The following is a 20,663-nucleotide window of genomic DNA, read 5'->3' as shown; positions in this document are numbered from 1 at the left end:
GAGAGGATAACAAAGGGATGAAATGTCAACCTATCTGGTCCCGAGTGATATTGTGAGTCTATCCTGACAAGTCACATTGGATGAGAGCAATGAGGTACTTCACGAATGGCAAGCTTGAAGGTGTTACTCTTGTTGCCATTTCATTCCGTCTAAAATGTCGGGGAAGCTCGCAGCTGGATGGAAGACGGAGGAAAATCTATTTGCATATTGAGTTTTCTTTTGAATAAATAAATATATAACGGCTGATGGGGACATTCTCCCTCCGCCACAAATCAGGGCATCAAAGGGGCCAGACAATATATGCTCACTATTAGTATCAATTTACAAATAAACTACTTTTTTGGTGACTGGATCTCAGACGTCAGATTTTGATAAATGGTTTCAATTTGGCAGCTGCTTTAGACTGTCAGGCCCCATCTGATCATATCCCCCTTTACAGCAGTTCTCTGCCCAAAACAATCTCACTCATTTAGTGGAGCACCTTTTAGGGGGAAAATAATCTTTTCATACTAACCAGGCGGCAAACCGCCCAGGGCACCTGACGGCTGCCCTACCTGAGTCTGTGCCTAAGTGTGTGTGTCGTTGTGTGTACGCAAGTATTTATCAAGTGTGTCTGAAAGGCGGCGTTGAGCCGTGCATACACTCATGTCTATGTATAAGTGGCTGTTGCTACCTCAAACCTAAAAACAACCAGACCGGGAGCACTGTCTCAAACACCAAATACGACATCCCATAACCACCTGTTTCCAATTGTACGAGATATCAGAACAATGTGCCCCTTGGCATCAGAGCCTGTTCATAGGGCAGAGGGTTCATGATTAATCCAAATCAAACAAATCAGGTTTATAAACTCAGATATTTGGCGGTCCGAAGTCTGGGTGGTCTTTGGAGTAACAACAGGGGATGATGTACTCCTTGGTGTCCTATGAGGCACGCCACTGACCTTAGGTAACCTCTCGGGATCTCCTGGGTGTCGGGGGATGACCTTCTGTAGCCTCTGGAAGCCGTAGTCGATGGTAGGCTCATTCAAGGCTGGAAAGAGAGAGAATTATCAAGGTTGGAACATTGCTGAGTGAAGCAGCTCAAACATGCATCGATCTTCTTAAGCTTCCAATGTCACATGTGCATTGTTGTTTAAATTCCACGCCTGTATGCCTATATGCAGGCCTTATGTAGGCCTTATGAAGGTGTTATGTCACATTCTAGAGGAATATCTCCCCTGACTAGCTGTCCTGCCTTGATACATGTGCTCTACAATAGCCTTGAGTGTCGGCCCGGCGTCAGGCGATCTCTTCCTCCACCGTCACGTCTCTCTCTTTCGTCTATTCTATTTATTAAGCTTGAGACCTTCCACTCAACCTGTCCCAGTTGCTATCCCTTTCACAGGGCATTCCTAACTAATTCAATTGCACCTCCCTCACTCTAAGCCTCTCAGGTACCCCCCCCCCCTTTTTATTTCATCCCCCCCCCCACACATACACACACATTTGCAAACAACGCAATCTCCATTCCTCTCCATTTCGAGACGAAGGAGAAAAGAGAAACAGCCGGAAATGAGTTAGAGAGATATTTCTCCATAATCAAGCCCATTAATCATAAAAGGCTGTCAAATTTGACTTTGGGGACAATTTGTCAGCCTTCTTGCCCTCTCCGCTTTTGTCACCGGTGCCTCTTGTATTCCGTAAGGATGATTGACACACCAAATGCCGGTGAGTAGAATAGCTAGTTTGCGCTAATATGCATAACCGGCGCTTTCATGAATAAGAATAAGGTGGCGGCGGCAGCGCGGGGTCTTTTCAAAAGGCCCGCTGCCGTTTGTCGCGAGCGGCAAATAGATGTTATTACCATTATAACAATATTTGTTTTCTTTCCCCGGGAACGGGCACCCGCGAGCTGCTAAATCAAATTTGTCTGAGGCTCGTTTCACACCAAGGGAAGGAGAAAGGGCTTTCAGGCTGCGGCTGGGTGGGGATGTTATCTGAAGGGTGACGGGGCCTAGACGTGCCCTCTCCACACAGGCTGCCATTTTGAATATCTGCCCCTGTCCCCTGAGAGGGACCTAGAGAGGAACGTTAGCAAGACCCAAACAGATTACACTCTCATGGACAATTTCTCCCTTGTCGGGATGAAGGGGATAGTCTAACTTTGAAACCAAACACGTCTTTGGATAATGAGGTATTCCTTAGGCCTTGTCAGAGAGCTAGGGCTGAGCATTGTAAAAGGGAATTTCAACACAATCAGGGAAAATTTGTAAAACAGCCAATATACCAAGAGAGTGGGACACTATCAGAGAGAACCAGTGGAAGAGAGACAGAGCAATAGAAAAGGGAATGAGCAGCACAGACAGATGAGCAGCACAGGCAGCAGAGACAGAGAGAGAGACAGAGACAGAGAGAGAGACAGAGACAGAGACAGAGACAGACACAGAGACAGACCAGACAGACAGAGAGCAAAAAAAAAGAAAGAAAGAAAGAGGGAGAGAGCGAGAGAGAGAGAATGTAATCTCATAAAGCTTGCCTCCTAATGAACCTCTCGACTGGGAGACAAGAGGGTAGTGAAGCAGACATCTCTTCCACTACTGCCAGGCCCCTCAGAAATTAAGTCCATTACTTCCCCTTATTAAAATGCCCCTGCACTTTGACCCCAGCACCCCATTGGCTACCTGCAGGCCCCTGTTCTCGCGACCAATCGATACGGCAGCCTCCATCGCAAAGAGCCCGAGTAATTGGAGAGTGCCGGCGCACTGCGCGAACCCTGACCCCCTACGTATTACACACCCCATATGAAGATAGATTGCCTGATTTAGTGTAAACATATGCTGCAATTCCAGCCATCAGTGCCACTTTCTCCATCGTAATTTGTATAGATTTTTTCTTCGGGGGCCCAGTCGTCTTTGTGGTGTCTGACGTTTGGACTTTTTCAAAGGGGAAAGATAATGCAGTTCGCTGGGAAGAGGAGGCGGGAGTAGGAGTGAGAGAGGGAGGGAGGGAGAAAGAGAGGTGTGGGCGGGAGGGTATACTTTTATTTATTTATTTAATCATCCATTTATTGCTCTCTATTTCTCGCTCTATGAAAGTGATCAAACGGTCGACTGGGGTCTCACTAAACAGAGCGTTGTTATTAGGTGACCACTCGACTGGGACAAAGGGGAGGGAGAGGGTGGGATTTCCACTAACACACTCAACCAAGCCTGAGAGGAGCTCTAGTGAAATATGATCCCAAAACACAGAACTGTATTAGATAGGGAAACATGGTGCTGGTGACAGCAGGGCACAGCACAAGCAGGACAGACATTTTCGGGTTCAGGAAAACAATGAGCTCCAAATTTTAGGCACTTAAAGTCAGATAGACCATGTAGCATTAATTGGTATTACAGATGATAATGTTAATTCAATCAACGCCTTAAGTGTCATGTCTTCTACCTTAATACTCTGATATCATTCTGACTTCATAAAATGCAAAACTCTTCCTCTTCTGTAGGTTGAGAGTATTGTTACAAGTAGCAAAGTCTTTATTTTGTGAACAAAAATGGCTCATTTGATCGTACATGTAACATTTCACCTTTCAACCCATGTGAAAAACCTCCACGTGTCGAGCCAGATGTCCTCACCTATTTCTAGAGGTTTAGGAGGAGGCTACCTAAAGCTCCCTCAAAATCAATTCCCATGTTGCTCTCTGTCTTATTTCAAACAGCGCTGCCTTCCAAATGACCCAAACGACTTCAGTTAGCAGGAGCAAGAGGTTAAGTCAGAGTTAGAACAGTGTACCTCTACAAGGTCAACGTGATCAGAGGGACGCTTACTTACACCCCTGAACCGAACAAATATGGGAAACATGAGAGTTAAGGTGGGCTACGCACCAATATTCTTAAATAGCTTCCTTTCCCTTTGTTGCTGCTGAGAAATTGGATAGGTGTTCCAACTACAGCATTTAAACAAATCAAGTCCTTTCAGATTGGTGGTCCAGAATGGGGGAAGAGGGAAAAGGAAGCCAGTTAATATTATTGGAACGTAGCAAGTCTCACTGCTCGTTTTTACAATCAGTCTCACGGGGTGTAGAGACTAAGGCTCCAAAGCTTTATAGGGTTTGCATGCTTCAGGTGGTGCCTTGGCAAAATATGTATCCATTTACTCAGCACATGTTTACATCCTCATACTCCAACGTGTTTACATCTATTTATGTTGAGCTATTTTCTATTTACTTTCCCTCATCGCCGCTGTCCTTCCAACCGCTTAGGTGGCTTCTGCTTTTCTACTTGGCTGCTAGCTGATTCTGTACACATTTACCAGATATAGCTGATGGATGGAATATGCACTTTAGGGAATCTTTTTTTCGGCGCCTTGACGCCTTTCACTCCAGTGATATCCTTGTTGAAGGCGCAGTCATGTCCCCGATGAGGATCATCCTCAAACCCATAAATCTCCACTCTCCTGCTCCACCACTCAACACATAGGCTCTCCGTGGCTTTCCCTATATTGCACGTATCATTTCAAATGGAGTCCATATTTCATATGAGATACACCATCAAGGCACCAGCCCATCCCCACCGCCCGGCTGACAGAACAGGGGATTTGAAGCGGCTTGAGCAACATGGGCTCCAATTTTCCATTCCTATCATCTCTATTCATGTTATGATTGATGCAGGTCATCGCTGCGTTTGCCCCCTGTCGCCTACAGATGTGTGTATCAGATCATTTCCTCCCTCTCTTCTGAGGGAAGAAATTGTCGGACGCACCAACAGTGTGAGCCTGATCTGAGTCGGTCAAGTGCGGCTGTGTGTCGTCGGCTGGGGGATGTGGAGCACCGACCGGGCGACCAGCATCTAAAGCCGCCCTGTTACTGTTACACACGTGCACTATGCTATTGATTTACTCCTTTCATCCCTCCCTCTCTCTCGCTCTTTCATTTGTCCCTCATTCAGAGTAAGATGACATAGCAACACACTGTGATGCAAAACCAAACTCTGGCTTGGGCAGTTGCTTTCCCCAAACGTGACTCCATCAGCATTATATTCTGCACTGTATATATAACACACTGTACAAACTCAATACATAGACCTACGGGTAACCATACACACATCCCCGCCGCCCACACACACACATACACACTTCACACACATCCCATCACAGTGAGAGCATAGAGAAGAGAAATTCAAAGCAAGAGGCTTGATCAATCATCCGGGCCCCCTTGCGATCGATGCTCATAGAAATTTCATGAACTTTAAACTGTGATTGACAGACCGACAGACAGACTGGCCCCAGACAGATATGGCCTCTTTAAAGTGGAGAGCCACCAGGGAAGATGAAAGGGCTTCTTCCCTCAAAAAACACACACTTCTAATTAAGACTAAAACACGTTGGCGATATGGTAACAATTAGCCTGACTGATGTAGTCTATATGACTCCTATGACCCTCCAGTGACCCCTGTCTGACACCACACTAGACAACATAGCTTTGAAGAGAGAGAAAAACCACACCTGACCTTCAGAGGAAAGAGGGAATCCTTTAATGGGTACAGTACATTCGGAAAGTATTCAGACCACTTGACTTTTTCCACATTTTGTGGATTCAATTGTTTTTTCTTATCAATCTATACACAATATCCCATAACGACAAAGCATACACCATTTTTTAGAAATGTTTGCTAATTTATTACAAATAAAAAATTGAAATTTACATAACTATTTAGACCCTTTACTCAGTATTCTGTTGAAGCACCTTTGGTTTCATCAGACCAGAGAATCTTGTTTCTCATGGTCTGAGAGTCCTTTGGGTGCCTTTCGGCAAACTCCAAGTGGGCTGTCATGTGCCTTTTTACTTAGGAGTGGCTTCCGTCCGGCCACTCTACCATAAAGGCCTGATTGGTGGAGTGCGGCGGAGATGGTTGTCCTTCTGGAAGGTTCCCCCATCTCCACAGAGGTACACTGGCCCTTCTCCCACTATTGCTCAGTTTGACTGGCCAGCTCTAGGAAGAATGTTGGTGGTTCAAAACTTCTTCCATTTAAGGCCACTGTGTTTCTGGGGACCTTCAATGCTGCAGAAGGTTTTTGGTACCTTTCCCCAGACCTGTTCCTTGACACAATCCTGTCTCGCAGGTCTACAGACACTTCTTGGCTTGATCATGGCTTGTTTTTTGCTCAAACATGCACTGTCAATTGTGGGACCTTATATAGACAGGTGTGTGCCTTTCCAAATAATGTCCAATCAATTGAATTTACCACAGATGGACTCCAATCCCGTTGTAGAAACATCTGATGGATGATCAATGGAAACAGGAAGCACCTGCACCTGGATGCGCCTGCACCCCAATTTCGAGTCTCATAGCAAAGGGTCTGAATACTTATGTATATAAGGTATTTAATAAATGTGAAAACATTTCTAAAAACCTGTTTTTGCTATGTCATTATGGGGTATTGTGTGTAGATTGATGAGGAAAATTATTTTTTAATCAATTTAAGAATAAAACAAAATGTCGAAATAGAGAAGGGCTCTAAATACTGAACTGTATTTTCAATGAAGGAGGCCTATCAGTTTACCGCATTTTGTCTCCGTATGTCTCTGTAAATCCTACACGGATGTCAATGGGACATAACTCATGTCTGGATTCAGCCCCAAGTCAATGAGTACTTATCACATCCATTTAATGCTACAAGCGATGAAACTAAACTTACTCTAGATTCCCCAAAGTTACCGGTCAAAGATTCCTCTTTGATTAGACAGAACAGTGTACTCCACTGAGGGAATTGCCCTCTCTTCCACAGAGACATGCCACATTTCATATATCAAAGACAGCGATCTACTCGTCTTCAAGGAGGGGGACTAGCAGAACTAATGTCAGATAATAATCGTTTCTGTGGGGGCATTGTAGGCTGTGACACCAAAAGAACAACTTCTCAGGTGTGTGTGAGGGGGTATTTCTTTGAGGCACACACTTTCCCAGCCTTGTCACTCCGGTCTAATCAAGGCACCAAGGAGGTAATTATTCACTAGCTGATTAACATATCTCGCCGCTGAAGCGGATGCACACTCTAATCACAGGGGTTGCGTCATTCTCAGATCTCACAGGAGACGAGAGAGGCAACAGAAGGGAGTGGTTGTGTTGCTGTCACCTCCACTTCTCTCCATGCTCTAGAGGACAACCATCGATGTGATGTTCTTCTGTGTCTACGTGAAGAAACTAAATGTCCAACAGTGGTTCAGTGCAATACTGTAGGTACAGGGTGGGGTGGGGGGTGGGGGGGGGGGATGTATGCTCAATCATGGGGAAATCTACTGTGTAACAAATATGGAAATATGGAAAACAATTAACACATGATTGTGTAAAAGTGTTCATTTTTCTTCCTATACTGCACGCAAGTTGATACCACGCATACGTGCGCATAATTACCTCCATGTGTTACAGTGAGAGTATTTAAACAATAAAAGTGCCGTAGTCAATTAGTCAGCGTACAGTGCTACAGAAAGAGATTGCCGACAGGGCTGGGAAGGACCAACACACCACGTCGAGTAAGTCGAATATTTTACAGAGGCTCAAATTCGACACTACGGGGAAGCCGAGGTATAACTCTCGCTCCTTTGTTACATGTTCACAAGACCTTCAGCATACCGAATGGATCATTTTGCTAATATGTTCCATGTGGCCAGCCCCTGTGTGTGTGTGTGTGTGTGTGTGTGTGTGAGCGAGAGCTGTATGGTACAGTACAGAGTGGACCATTGTTTTTCTCCTCGCTGTGATAGGAACACTGGCCCTGCCCAACTCCAAGGCAATAGGCCCTGAGAGAAAACAGTGACTGCACATGCTGAAAACCTCTTAAGGGTTTAGCCTGGGAGGTAGTGGCCGCCAGGGTGCCAGGCCTCCTTTCACGCCACACAACAACCAGGTCCCAACAGCAGCTCCTGCTAGCCGTCTCTGCCATTGGCTAAATTCTTCTTTCCGAATGACCTCATCCGAACGAGCACAGGATTGCCACACGTCAGATTAACCCAAATAAAAGGCCATGTAGCTTGGACTGGCTTCTCACACCCCTTCACTCTAACACCCAACCTCTGGGTCACACGTCCTCTCCCTCTAGACAGATGTGTTTTGTTGTTTGGGGGGGATTTGGACAAGATGAGGCTTGCCACGAGAACCCCCTGAGGCTGCTGCCCCCCCAGGCTAGTGAAATAGTAGTCACAGACTCAAACCATGCATCACACCATGAAATGGATCCGGCACAGCGCGTGTTGTACACTACACTGCCATCCATGAATGACGGCATTCACTTCCTATGAATATTATCATCCGTGAAGGCAGATGAATTAGTAACAACACTATTAAAAATAGTACCATTTCCACGAGTAGTGGTAGTAGTACTAGATAGTAGTAGTAGTACTAGAAAGTAGTAGTAGTAGTAGTAGTAGTAGTAGTAATGGTAGTGGTAGTAGTGTTAGCAGTATCATCATTCCAGTATTTAGTGGGGTGGTGTTAAGGCAGGGTGGTGGTGGATCCATGCTGCCAGCCTCAGTGCTTGTAATGCATAGATCAATGTGGCCTGTGGGGAAGGGGAATCGATGGGTGCTGAGTTATTGCAGTACTTGGCCACTGATTTTTAGAGAGCTGTGTTTTCCCAGGAAAGTCAATACCTCCAGGCTCCCCTCATTAATTTCACCCTCCCCTCCTCGAGCCGCACCTGGGGATATACAACCCCTGAGAGAGTCTGGAAGTCCGGGGGAGGGAGGGCGGGGAGAAGAGAGGGGGCAGAGAGCGAGAGGGAGGCTAGGGAAAGAAAGGGTAAAGGAGGGGAGGTGGAGAGAGAGAGGGGGAAGATGGAGATGTGCAGTTGGCAATAAGAGGAAGCTGCATGAATAAAAAGGAGAGAGAGAAGTGTGTGGGAGAGAAACCATCACATTTCTATTTGGATATCATGTGTGTGAGATATGGATTTCAAGTACTGCACAAGAGAAGGCTCAAATGAATGATTCTGACTGGAGGGCAAACAATCCAAGAAGCCACTGGTCTGTCTGCCTGTTTGGTTATAGGAGAAACCAGCACCTATAATATCTGTCTAGACACTAGACCCAACTCTTTAGTTCCAATATCAAGGAGACCAATCTCTCACTGTCTCATAAGTCAATGTGGACCCAGACATATTAAGGCAGTGACAGAGTCAACATAATCCTGTATGTCTCTGTACGGTAGATAAGCTGCAGTCACATACAAAGTGTCAGGAAACAGTGTCCCGAGGAGCGCAATTCGCTCAGGTTCATTGTATTGCCATTCTAGCCCATGGCAACAGTTGTAATGCCTAGGATCAAAGCCCGGAGACACCGTTCTCTGCTACAGAGGGAAGACAGAGGGGAACTTATCTAGGTCTCTTTTTTCTCCCTCGGCTGAGTTTAAAGGAATAAAACATTGAGACCCGTGTGTACCTCTGTCATAACACAACGTGTGGATCGCTCCCTCTTTCTTTGGCATGATATCAAACAAAATAATGTGTGACATTAGTTCAAACTTTTGGTGTGTCATCTCCACAACTCAGCTGATTTGCTACGCTATTCAACCGCTGTTTGATAGGAGAGGGCTATGTTTTTGTGGAGGGGACGCACTGAAATACGAGCTTACTTGGGCATCTGGAAGTTCCCCAGAGGAAATGACATCATTGAGCCTGGATGCATTCTCTTTCCTGTTCAATTATACACAAGCTTGCCGATTTAGTATTTAAAAGCTCGCCTCATTTTGCATTCATGAAGAAGACACTCCTGGCACAATAAACACGCTCCAGAAATGCACGCAGACAATCTTGAAATATGTATGTGTAAATCAGATTAAATGTTGATGTGTGCACAATATGGGTCTCAATCTGGAAAGAAGAACTAGAGACTAATGAGCCTATTTTTTTTTTTTACAATATTATGGTGCAGGCACCTGTCTGTGTTAGGAATGGAGTCACCAGCCAAATACAGCCTTGTTGATTCGCTATCGATCAAGTCAAATAGTTTTGGTTTTATCATTTTAATCGACTTCAAATCGTAAAATGCTCACCGCATTTGAGTACTTCGGTGACCACATAAAGTATTTACAACTCCTTCCAGGGATCCCACAACACGGGTTCTCGACAGAACCCGTCCCACGGCCTAATAGACGTACAGGACGAGGTAACAGGAGGTCTCGATACACCACACACGTCCATAAAAAAAAATACACCGAGCAGTTGTCAGTCGTATCGTCAAACGGAATCAGGTATTAGCATTGCAAAAGGAACCGTAAGCTGGGTTGGACGGCCCATTGTGAAGTTGTCTATTTGCTTCGCTCACACTTGCATGGGAACTAAGCGGTGCTTTGAACAGAGGGGAGAAGGCCGCAGCGATAAACCTGTGCTTAACAGAAGGCCTTAACACAGTCCCCTCTTTCATCGGCAACACAGTGACATTTCCTTATCACACTAAACAGCCATCCATCTGACCTTTCTGCTACTTTGAATGGCATCTGGATATTCCGATGGAATAATCGGTAATAGTAAAGCACTGATTTAAGGGAGCGATACTCCATTCTGGCGGCAGTCACGCCCGGCATAACAGTCTGGACATCAGACAAAGGCTTGAAGGATAACCTGGGGAAATGCTCCAGCAAAAAAGAAGGGTAGGACTCAATGCCCTTGAACAAGGGGAAATGTTTACCACCTTGAAAGGACAGAGGAGTACGGGGAATGTCGCCACCACTATATGTATGATAATATATAGCACGGAGAACAATAAACCCTATAGGAAGATGTGGTGACAGTCCCAATGCCCATTTTTTTTTTAAAACTCAATATAATGGTTAACCTATGTACTAATGTTAATAAAAACAGACCTTCAGATGAAGTGATTTCAAAAGGGGAGGAGAGGAGGAAGCAGAGAGATATAGAGAGAGGGTAAAACAGATTTTAAAAAGGAAGGAACGGGGATCTTACCGGTGTAGACAAAGCGTCCTGGCGCCCCTTTGCAGAACTGCTTGGATTTGTAAGAGAGCGTGACCTCCACGACCCCTGGGATGTGGCGAGGGGGCGTCTGGACGCGGATGGCGTGGGGCGTGATTAGCTGGAACACATCAACACGCACACTCGTTTAAACGCTAAGAGCAGTGAACTGTGGGAGGTATGGTCATTTCTTACTATACAATAGACGTACTTCGTCTTAGTTTGATCTCAAAGGTGCATCTACAACATCATCCACAACTCTGTCTAGCAAATTCAAATGTGATCATTTTAAAAGTCATTTAGAAGACAATAATATCTGGAGCAACTTCCAGTTCAGTCAGTACATATGACCAAACGACGAAGCACAGTAAACACAACCGAATACACACTGTCATGAACTATGTGTACAGATTTCCAGATAGAGACTCTGTGGCATGGAGGCATCTGCCTGACTAACAGAGTGAGCCAGGCGTAGCACTGAGGCAGCCTCTGTTGTCTCTGAAGCACTCTGGACATATTACAATATTCTATGCCCTGTCTTATGCACCGCGTCTCTCTCTGAGCTTCTTTCACCTAGCGTCCGTCCGTCCGTGTGTGCGTGTGTGTGTGTGTGTGCGTGCGTGCGTGCGTCCGTCCGTCCGTCCGTGTGTGCGTGTGTGTGTCCGTGCGTGCGTCCGTGCGTGCGTGTGTGCGTCCGTCCGTGCGTGCGTCCGTCCATGTGTGTGTGTTTGTGTCTGGACCCACCTCACTCCAGACCAGCATAGTACCGAAGACCACCTGCAGTCCGTCAAAGAAGTTGTCTCCGATGATGATGACAGTGGCTCCCCCGGTCGTCCACCCCTCACTCGGGCTGATGGCTTTGATGCAGGGCGTAGCTGCTTCGGAAACACAGACAGCAGGAACGGGTATGACTTCTACTAACCAGGACCGTTTAAATCCACCAACTTGACAAACGGAGTGGTTACACTTTTTGGGCCAGAAATGTGTTATATATGCTCAGAGGAATGTTAAGTCACTGTCCGGGTTGCAATATGACTAATACAACGCAAGGGTACCATTAACAAATGACATACAATTGGTGTGTTTTTTTCCCCCCAAACAGATGTCTAATTGCATACGGTCCTGCCGTCTACGATGTCAATTAGCTCAGTCATCAAAAATGCAGTGTTATGATTTCATTTTTGTTTGATGGCGGAGGATCAATAAGCTCAACAGAAACATTACAGTGTCTCCTGCCAGACTGTGTGTAGGCACAACAGAACGGAGACAGACAGGCTGACTAACCGGTCCTGTCTACAGGATATCTGGCCAAAACAGCCACTGCACTGCAAAAAAAGGGGAAAGAGGCAAGTGATCAAAATAATGACTGTGGCTTGCGGTGGAGGTGGGATACATTTGCCACACAGTCTGCAAGCAGATCGCGTGTCTGTCAGAGACCGATACCGATCCAATTGATATTAGGCTGAGTTGAATAGCATAGGCCTACTGGTTCATGGTGTAAAGGTAGTCATTCTAACTGTGCCCTGGGAGTGGTGGAACAGTGGAGCCTTCTCAAATGTACAGATGATCCCGAAAGAGGAGGCATGGGAAACAGACTTTTAAGGCTTGAATGACAATTGAAGCCAGTAGATTATAAATGAGCGCAATGTGCTTCAACCAATGGGATACTGTTTGACAGAGTCTCTCACACCGTTTAACTGGAGTTTTTTTTTTGTTGAGGGTGTTGTTGGAGAAGGGGCTTTTCCTCGGTAGTCTACCGTCATTGCTATTAATTTCCCCTCTGTCACAGCCGTAAACACACAGTCAAATGGAGGGACTCTCACAAATGAATAAAACACAATGTTGTGAAACAGACTGTGGAAACTTTGTACATTTATCGAGGGGGGGGGGGCTTAGGGGGGATGGAACAAAGACAGGAGCAGATGTTGGCTTTATCGCCTCTGAAAACATCCCAATCTGTCTGAGATGAAAGACGGTGAGACTCCCTCAGTGGAGCCTTGACTTCAGTGATAGCCTTCTCAAGTCTGCATAGGGAGACAATGGAGCTCTGACTCCAGTCACACAATGGCACCGTACTGCTCTGCTCTGTTGCCGTCAGTGGCGACCACCCATGTGACTCTCTCTCTCTCCCAGTGTTCCTATGAATGCCTAAGTACTGTTTATCCAGTGTGTCCCAATGCTCTTGTCATTTGTCAACTCAGAAACTTGTAAGAAGTTTGTTCAAAGCGATAAGTTTAAGCGGTTTCCCTGTGCCTAGCCAGGTGCTAGGCCATGTGGTTGCTAGGCAGGTAAGGGACAATGTTTTAATATTGCCGGTAAGAACAAGAGTACTATTCTTTCTCACAATATGGCACCATGTTACGTCATAACCGCAAAAGACGCGGTGAGTTAGATTTTACAGTGTGATTCTGGGGTGTGTGTTTTTTTAGGGCTTTGGTAATAAAAAGGTTCCCAATTCAAAGAGGATGTCATCATCTTTTTCCAGACATAAGGATATGGTTTAATTTAGTCCAATAAAGAGGATGATGTAATTAAAAGTCAGTTGTTCAGTGGGGAAAAATAAAATGTCGCACCATCATTTTCACCACAGCCAAAGTTTCTAGACACTGGCCAAAGACACCAAGATGCATTGAGGTTTTAGAGAAAGTGTCATGTCGTCTGTAAGTGTGAGGCAGTTGTACCTTCAGAGGGGTCCAGGCGTCGGGCCCTCCTGCCATGTTTGGAGTTGTTGTGGACAAACATGTTGTCGGAGACAGCAAGGACGTGGCCATCCACGTTCACCGTCGTGGAGACCACCACCTGAGGGATAAACAGAGAACCTTAACGATATACTGTGTTTTGAATTTGTGTACCTGCATTGTGAGCCGAATGAGAAAATGTATGTTGTGTGGAACTATAGTGGCAGGTTTAACATTAAATATGGCCTTATACCTGAAACCTTCTCATGTCTCGTGGGTTCCCTGCATTTTTCAAACAATTCTGATTGCACTTGAGGAAGAACTTCAGGAAGAATCTGTAAACACAAAAGAAAGAAAAGAAACATACAAACGACATTAGAACTCTGTTTCATCAAGAGGTTTTATTCAAACACTGAAAACAGTTCATCACATTTGAATGTTGATGCAATTTTCAATGTGATGCATGCTGGGAGAAAAATAGTTAACACAATCAAATGCAACCATGCTTTTTATTTGCTATTCATGTTCAAAATCAAACTAGGGACATCTCGCTCAGTAAACATTTCAAAACACTTGAATAAAATCGAGAATTATATGAATTATTTTGAAGCAATCATTTTCTTCATATTTTCTCTCTCGAATAAACACAAAATGACACTCCTCCTCCCTCCGGACTCATGGTGTCTCATTAGGGTTGGCTTTTGATTTGACCTTCTTTGTGTCCAATCCTTTCTCCCATGTGTTAATTGACTGTTTTTACGGCAACAGAGGGGTATTGATTGGGAATGGATATCAACGAGGATGGGCCGTAATAACCCAGCCATTGGAGCAAAGATTCCCAGCCATACAGTAAAAATGGATTGCCGTCTTAATGCATTTCCCGCTGCCATGTAATCTCCACACATCCATCTTCGGGACCAGAAGCCCCCTATTTTGATGGAGCGCTTTCTTTTTAATTGCCACATTATCACAATAATAATCCGGGCAGTTAACAACCGGCAAGGTCACAGACAGCCATGTCACATTAACCAAGGGATAACCTCGTCCAATGCAGCCACCCATTTTTTTCCGTTGCAAAGGATGCTGGGAGTCTCCTGTCGCGGAGAGCAGCCCTTTCAGAGAGATATAAATGGTCGCTATCTGAAGAGAGCATCGATTTCTCCCTAACAAGACAGTAACAATATATTTAAAACACACAGTGGTGAGCGAAGCGATTTTCTCATTGCTCAATCAAAACATATATCTAAACCGCCTCGAGTGGCCGTACAGTGATAAGCATAGAAAAAGAGAGAGGGAGTGTGAATTCAAAAGAGCCCTGTTGCGTAAAGAAATATGCCCATTTTGTAATGACACATTGAACAAGAAAGAAATTGCTACTCTATTTAGCCGGTATTGACTGAAACTGGATCTGGGGTGCACTATAGGCTACTAATGCCCTTTATGGCAATGGAATACAATAACATGGGGAACCCATCCCCAAGCCCAATTCATATGATATCAGAGTCCTTGGGAGGAGAGATATAGATCAATAGGGATTGAATTAAAACGCAGCTGGAGACAAGGGCCTGGTAAGCCAACCAGCCACGCCGATATTACAGATCCAATGGCGTTGTACCAGAGCAGAGCTCAGCCAAGCAAGCACACCAACTTGCATCACACACAAAAAAATGAGAATCTGGGACATACCCTCCTAGAAGCCCTGGGTAGAGCCAGTTCAGAGTTAAGATTCACCACAGCTTTCCAAAACGACAAGAAAACAGAAAAATAAATAAAACGCAAAAATAGGAATAGAGTGTTGAGGGTGAGGTCTGTGGAGGGGGGAGCATGTGATGTTGTCTCGGCGGCCCCGGATCCTCCATCTGCCACTGGGCAGGAGTTGACAAGGAATGTAAGATTCCAGGTCTCTTCATGGAAAAGAGGCACCAGATCAAAGCCTGGTTCCCTTTGGAATGGTTCTGCGATAGCAGCTCGGGAAGCAAAGGGGGAAGTAGCTGCTTGTAGAAGATGACAGGACGGAGGTTGAATGTTGATCTCAACTTTGAGAAATGGGAGCGAGAGAAAGGAGTTAGTTTTCAGGCCAGACTTGTGCTGTAAACTGTATTACTTCACAGCTGCACAATGATTTGGTCACTTGAAAAGGTTACCCGATCCCATCCGAAAAGTCAACAGGTAACTTCACTTAGATTGAATGTATGAAATATATTTCTGTACATTTGGAGCCATTTCAATCCCTTGTTTATAAACCACCAGGGTTTTCATTATATCAGAAATATAATGACTACACACCTGTTCCAATGGCCTATTTTAAGAGTATGAGCACTGAAAAGCCTTTTGAAACCAGTGTCATGCTTGAAACTTGCAGCGATTACTTTGTTGTAGCTTCCAAATTGGCAGAGAATTTTATACGAGACATATGATGGTGAAACATCATTATCACATCAGGAGAGACTAGAGTTAGTGGGAGAAAATGACTCTCAGGCTTTTGGCAGCTGCACCGCTCAGCACTGGGGCCCATCAACATTTTTTTTACAATGTTTTACCATATATTTAAGTTCAAATATTCCATAGTATGTTATACTATGCTATAACAGAAGCCATGGATTACAGGCAACATCCGCATTGAGCTAAAGGCTAGAGCTGCCGCTTTCAAGGAGCGGGACACTAATCCGGACGCTTATAAGAAATCCCGCTATGCCCTCCGACGAACCATCAAACAGACAAAGAGTAAATACAGGACCAAAATAAAATGCTACTACACTGGCTCTGACGCTCGTTGATGTGGCAAGGCTTGCAAACGATCATGGATTACAAAAGGAAAACCAGGCGCTAGCTGTCCAGTGACGCGAACCTACCAAACGAGCGGAATACCTTCTATGCTCGCTTTGAGGCAAGCAACACTGAAGCATGCATGAGAGCACCAGCTGTTCCGAACGACTGTGTGAACACGCTCTCCGTAGGCAATGTGAGTAAGACCTTTAAACAGGTTAACATTCACATGGCCACAGGGCCAGATGGATCACCAGGACAAGTACTCAGAACATGCGCTGACCAGCTGGTAAGTGTCTCTTTACAGACATTTTCAACCTCTCCCTGAACCAGTAGACCCTTCTCTACCGGAACGCCAAGTCTAGGATCAAAAAGCTCCTGAACAGCTTCTATCCCCAAGCCATAAGACTGTTAATCAAATGGCTACCTGGACTATTTTCATTGACCCACTTATTGATTTTTTTTGCACTAACATTTTTGCACTGGCTGTATGCACACTCACTGGACTTTACACACAAACTCATACATACTACGAACACAAACACACACATATTGATGTCATACACACTCACACAGACACACTTTCACATACGCTGCTGCTACTGTTTATTATCTATCCTGATTGCCTAGTCACTTTTGCCCCTACCTACAGTTGAAGTCGGAAGTTTATATACACTTAGGTTGGAGTCATGAAAACTTGTTTTTCAACCACTCCACAAATTTCTTGTTAATTAACAAACTATTGTTTTGGCAAGTCGGTTAGGACATCTACTTTGTGCATGACACAAGTAATTTTTCCAACAATTGTTTACAGGCAAATTATTTCACTTACAATTCACTGTATCACAATTCCAGTAGGTCAGACGTTTACACACACTGAGTTGACTGTGCCTTGAAACAGCTTGGAAAATTCCAGAAAATTATGTCATGGCTTTAGAAGCTTCTGATAGGCTAATTGACATAATTTGAGTCAATTGGAGGTGTACCTGTGTATGTATTTCAAGGCCTACCTTCAAACTCAGTGCCTCTTTGCTTGACATCATGTGAAAATAAAAATAAATCAGCCAAGACCCCCTTTTTAACCTCCACAAGTCTGGTTCATTCTTGGGAGCCATTTCCAAACGTCTGAAGGTACCAGGTTCATCTGTACAAACAATAGTACGCAAGTATGACCACCATGGGACCACGCAGCCATCATACCGCTCAGGAAGGAGACGCGGTCTGTCTCCTAGAGATTAACGTACTTTGGTGCAAAAAGTGCAAATCAATCCCAGAACAACAGCAAATAACCTTGTGAAGATGCTGGAGGAAACAGGTACAAAAGTATCTATATCCACAGTAAAACGAGTCCTATATCAACATAACCTGAAAGGCCGTTCAGCAAGGAAGAAGCCACTGCTCTAAAACCACCATAAAAAAGCCAGACTACGGTTTGCAATTGCACATGGGGACAAAGATCATACTGGAGAAATGTCATCTGGTCTGATGAAACAACAATAGAACTGTTTGGCCATAATGACCAACATTATGTTTGTAGGAAAAAGGGGGAGGCTTGCAAGCCGAAGAACACCATCCCAAACGTGAAGCACGGGGGTAGCAGCATCATGTTGTGGGGGTGCTTTGCTGCAGGATAGACTGGTGTACTTCACAAAATTGATGGCATCATGAGGATGGAAAATTATGCCGATATATTGAAGCAACATCTCAAGACATCAGTCAGGAAGTTAAAAGCTTGGTCGCAATTGGGTCTTCTAAATTGACAATGACTCCAAGCATACTTCCAAAGTTGGGGAAAAATGGCTTAAGGACATCAAAGTCAAGGTATTGGAGTGGCCATCACAAAGCCCTGACCTCAATCCTATTGAAAATTTGTGGCCAGAACTGATAAAGCGTGTGCGAGCAAGGAGGCCTACAAACCTGACTCAGTTACACCAGCTCTGTCAGGAGGAATGGGCCAAACTTATTGTGGGAAGCTTGTGGAAGACTACCCAAAACGTTTGACCCAAGTTAAATAATTTAAAGGCGATGCTACCAAATACTAATTGAGTGTATGTAAACTTCTGACGCACTGGCAATGTGATGAAATAAATAAAAGCTGCAATCTATCAATCATTCTCTCTGGTATTATTCTGACATTTCACATTCTTAAAATAAAGTGGTGATCCTAACTGACCGAAGACAGGGCATTTGTACGAGGATTAAATGTTAAGAATTGTGAACAATGAGTTTAAATGTATTTGTGTAAACGGCTTTCTTGCAGTGAAGGAGAGGAGGACCAAAATGCAGCGTGGTTTCTATTCATGGTTCTTTAATAAAGCAACTCCACATGAACAAACTAACAAAACAAGAAACGTGAAAACCTAAACAGCCCTATCTGGTGCAAACACAGAGACAGGAACAATCACCCACAAACACACAGTGAAACCCAGGCTACCTAAGTATGATTCTCAATCAGAGACAACTAATGACACCTGCCTCTGAGAACCATACGAGGCCGAAACATAGAAATACCCAAATCATAGAAAAACAAACATAGACTGCCCACCCCAACTCACGCCCTGACCATACTAAATAATGACAAAACAAAGGAAATAAAAAGGTCAGAACGTGACAATTTGGCTAAGGTGTATGTAAACTTCTGACTTCAACTGTACATGTACATGTTACGTCAACTACCCCTGCACATTAACTCAGTAGTCCTTGTATATCGCCTCGTTATTGTTATTTTATTGTGTTACTCTCCTTTTTTTTACATTTTTCAAATCTTTTGTTACTTCTTAATCTTTTGTTACTTTTGTTACTTTTTTTGTTGGGAAAGGGCTTGTAAGTAAGCATTTCGCGGTAAAGTCTACACTTGTATTCCACGCATGTGACAAATAAAATTTGATTTGATTGACTTGACCTCTCCAGTTTCAGTCTTTACTGTATCTGTGGCAATCCAATGCACATACACACCTGATTGGATGTTATTTCAAACCTCAGATAAATATACAAGTATAAGAATAATAAGGGAATTAACGTTATTTATACTAAGTGTTACATGGAGAAAATCAAATGTCTCTAAAAATGAAAATGTATGGCCCTCCGTTCAGCAAAACATATTTTACGTAAACCCTCTCTGAATGCTGGAAGACCCTCCTTATACGTAAAATTATAATTACAACAAAGTATATAGCAGAGAACAGGTCTATCGTTTACCCTGACTTTTGGACAGATCAGAGCCTTATATATGCAGTTTTAGAAACTTTTCTTTGTCTTGTAAGCATTAAATTGCAATGCAGGAATGTTGATAGGGCGCAGGGCTGCGGGTCAGAAGGTTGTGGGTTGGCAGACCACGTGGACAAAAGTAGGGGTGGAAAGATCTCTTTTATAGTCAAATCATTGCATGAATCCAACATCATATTTACAGGTCTGAGAAAAAAAATTGCCTTTAGGTAAACATTTCTTGCAATTCTACTTCATGTTACATATGATCAGAATCTTTTTTAATACCACACTAATTACCAAAAATTACAGGCTAAATATGGACAGAGCGAGAGGCCTACGTGTTATTATATTTCTGTGTGTCTTGTTAAATCGGAGACTTCATAAGGAATCTGAGCATGGTACTTTCAAAAGTTAGGCTAACTTTTTCACCCCAGACAGCAGGCCTTCCGACGCAGAAAAATGTCTGCTTCAACAGACGGCTACTCTTTTTCTGTGGCTTAACCCAACGAAAGAAGGTCACAAGGGTTTCCCTAAGAGCTGTCTGGGTTTAAACATATTCTACTGTACAGAAAGTGAATAGCTTGATCATTTAGATTACTTCCCAAGCAAAGTCAGCCTCTAAATGTCAAAGAAACAAAACAATGATATCCCCATATGTATCGGAGTTACGTCTTTCCCGGGTACTTTAGAGCTTGTTTCTAGCATAAAGCATCGCGGACCCAAAGTGTTGTTATAGATCACTTTATATGTGACTTGTTTCAGGAAGCGAGGTGTATGTCGCACATCACTACTTCACAGGAGAGGCATTTGAACATATGTATATATTTTTTTATCAGAATGTATTTTTTGGGCAGATATGCCTTCTGGAACATGTGAACTTTCATGTGCCTTAATAACAAACATGTATGCTATCTGTAAATACAAAATACAATTGTTCAATTACGAGCCTAGTTGGTTTAGCCATGGAAAAAGCCAGGAACCTTCCCACTAGCCTAGATTGGCTGAGATAATGAGTGGGCTGGACATGCCAGGAGATGAGTTCTGATTGGTCTGCCATGGAGCATGCCTCTGTCTA

The 20,663-nt window shown here is 44.1% G+C and overlaps 1 protein-coding gene across 2 annotated transcripts in view; it reads right to left on the bottom strand.

Moving 5' to 3' along the window:
- LOC135545916 (transcription factor COE3-like) overlaps positions 1-20,663 on the bottom strand; it is a 100,372-nt gene that overhangs the window by 17,930 nt on the left and 61,779 nt on the right. The window contains exons 7-11 of one of the 2 annotated variants that reach the window (XM_064973898.1): positions 13,869-13,950; positions 13,619-13,736; positions 11,682-11,815; positions 10,932-11,058; positions 944-1,032 (exon numbers count right to left, since the gene is read on the bottom strand). In XM_064973898.1, coding sequence (XP_064829970.1) covers positions 944-1,032; positions 10,932-11,058; positions 11,682-11,815; positions 13,619-13,736; positions 13,869-13,950 — 550 coding nt within the window. The remainder of the gene's footprint in view (positions 1-943; positions 1,033-10,931; positions 11,059-11,681; positions 11,816-13,618; positions 13,737-13,868; positions 13,951-20,663) is intronic. The other variant, XM_064973899.1, reaches the window with a different exon arrangement.

The sequence above is a fragment of the Oncorhynchus masou genome, chromosome 9 (genome assembly GCF_036934945.1).
Source record: "Oncorhynchus masou masou isolate Uvic2021 chromosome 9, UVic_Omas_1.1, whole genome shotgun sequence".
Classification (NCBI taxonomy): domain Eukaryota; kingdom Metazoa; phylum Chordata; class Actinopteri; order Salmoniformes; family Salmonidae; genus Oncorhynchus; species Oncorhynchus masou.
This window is presented reverse-complemented; position numbering and strand designations above follow the sequence as displayed.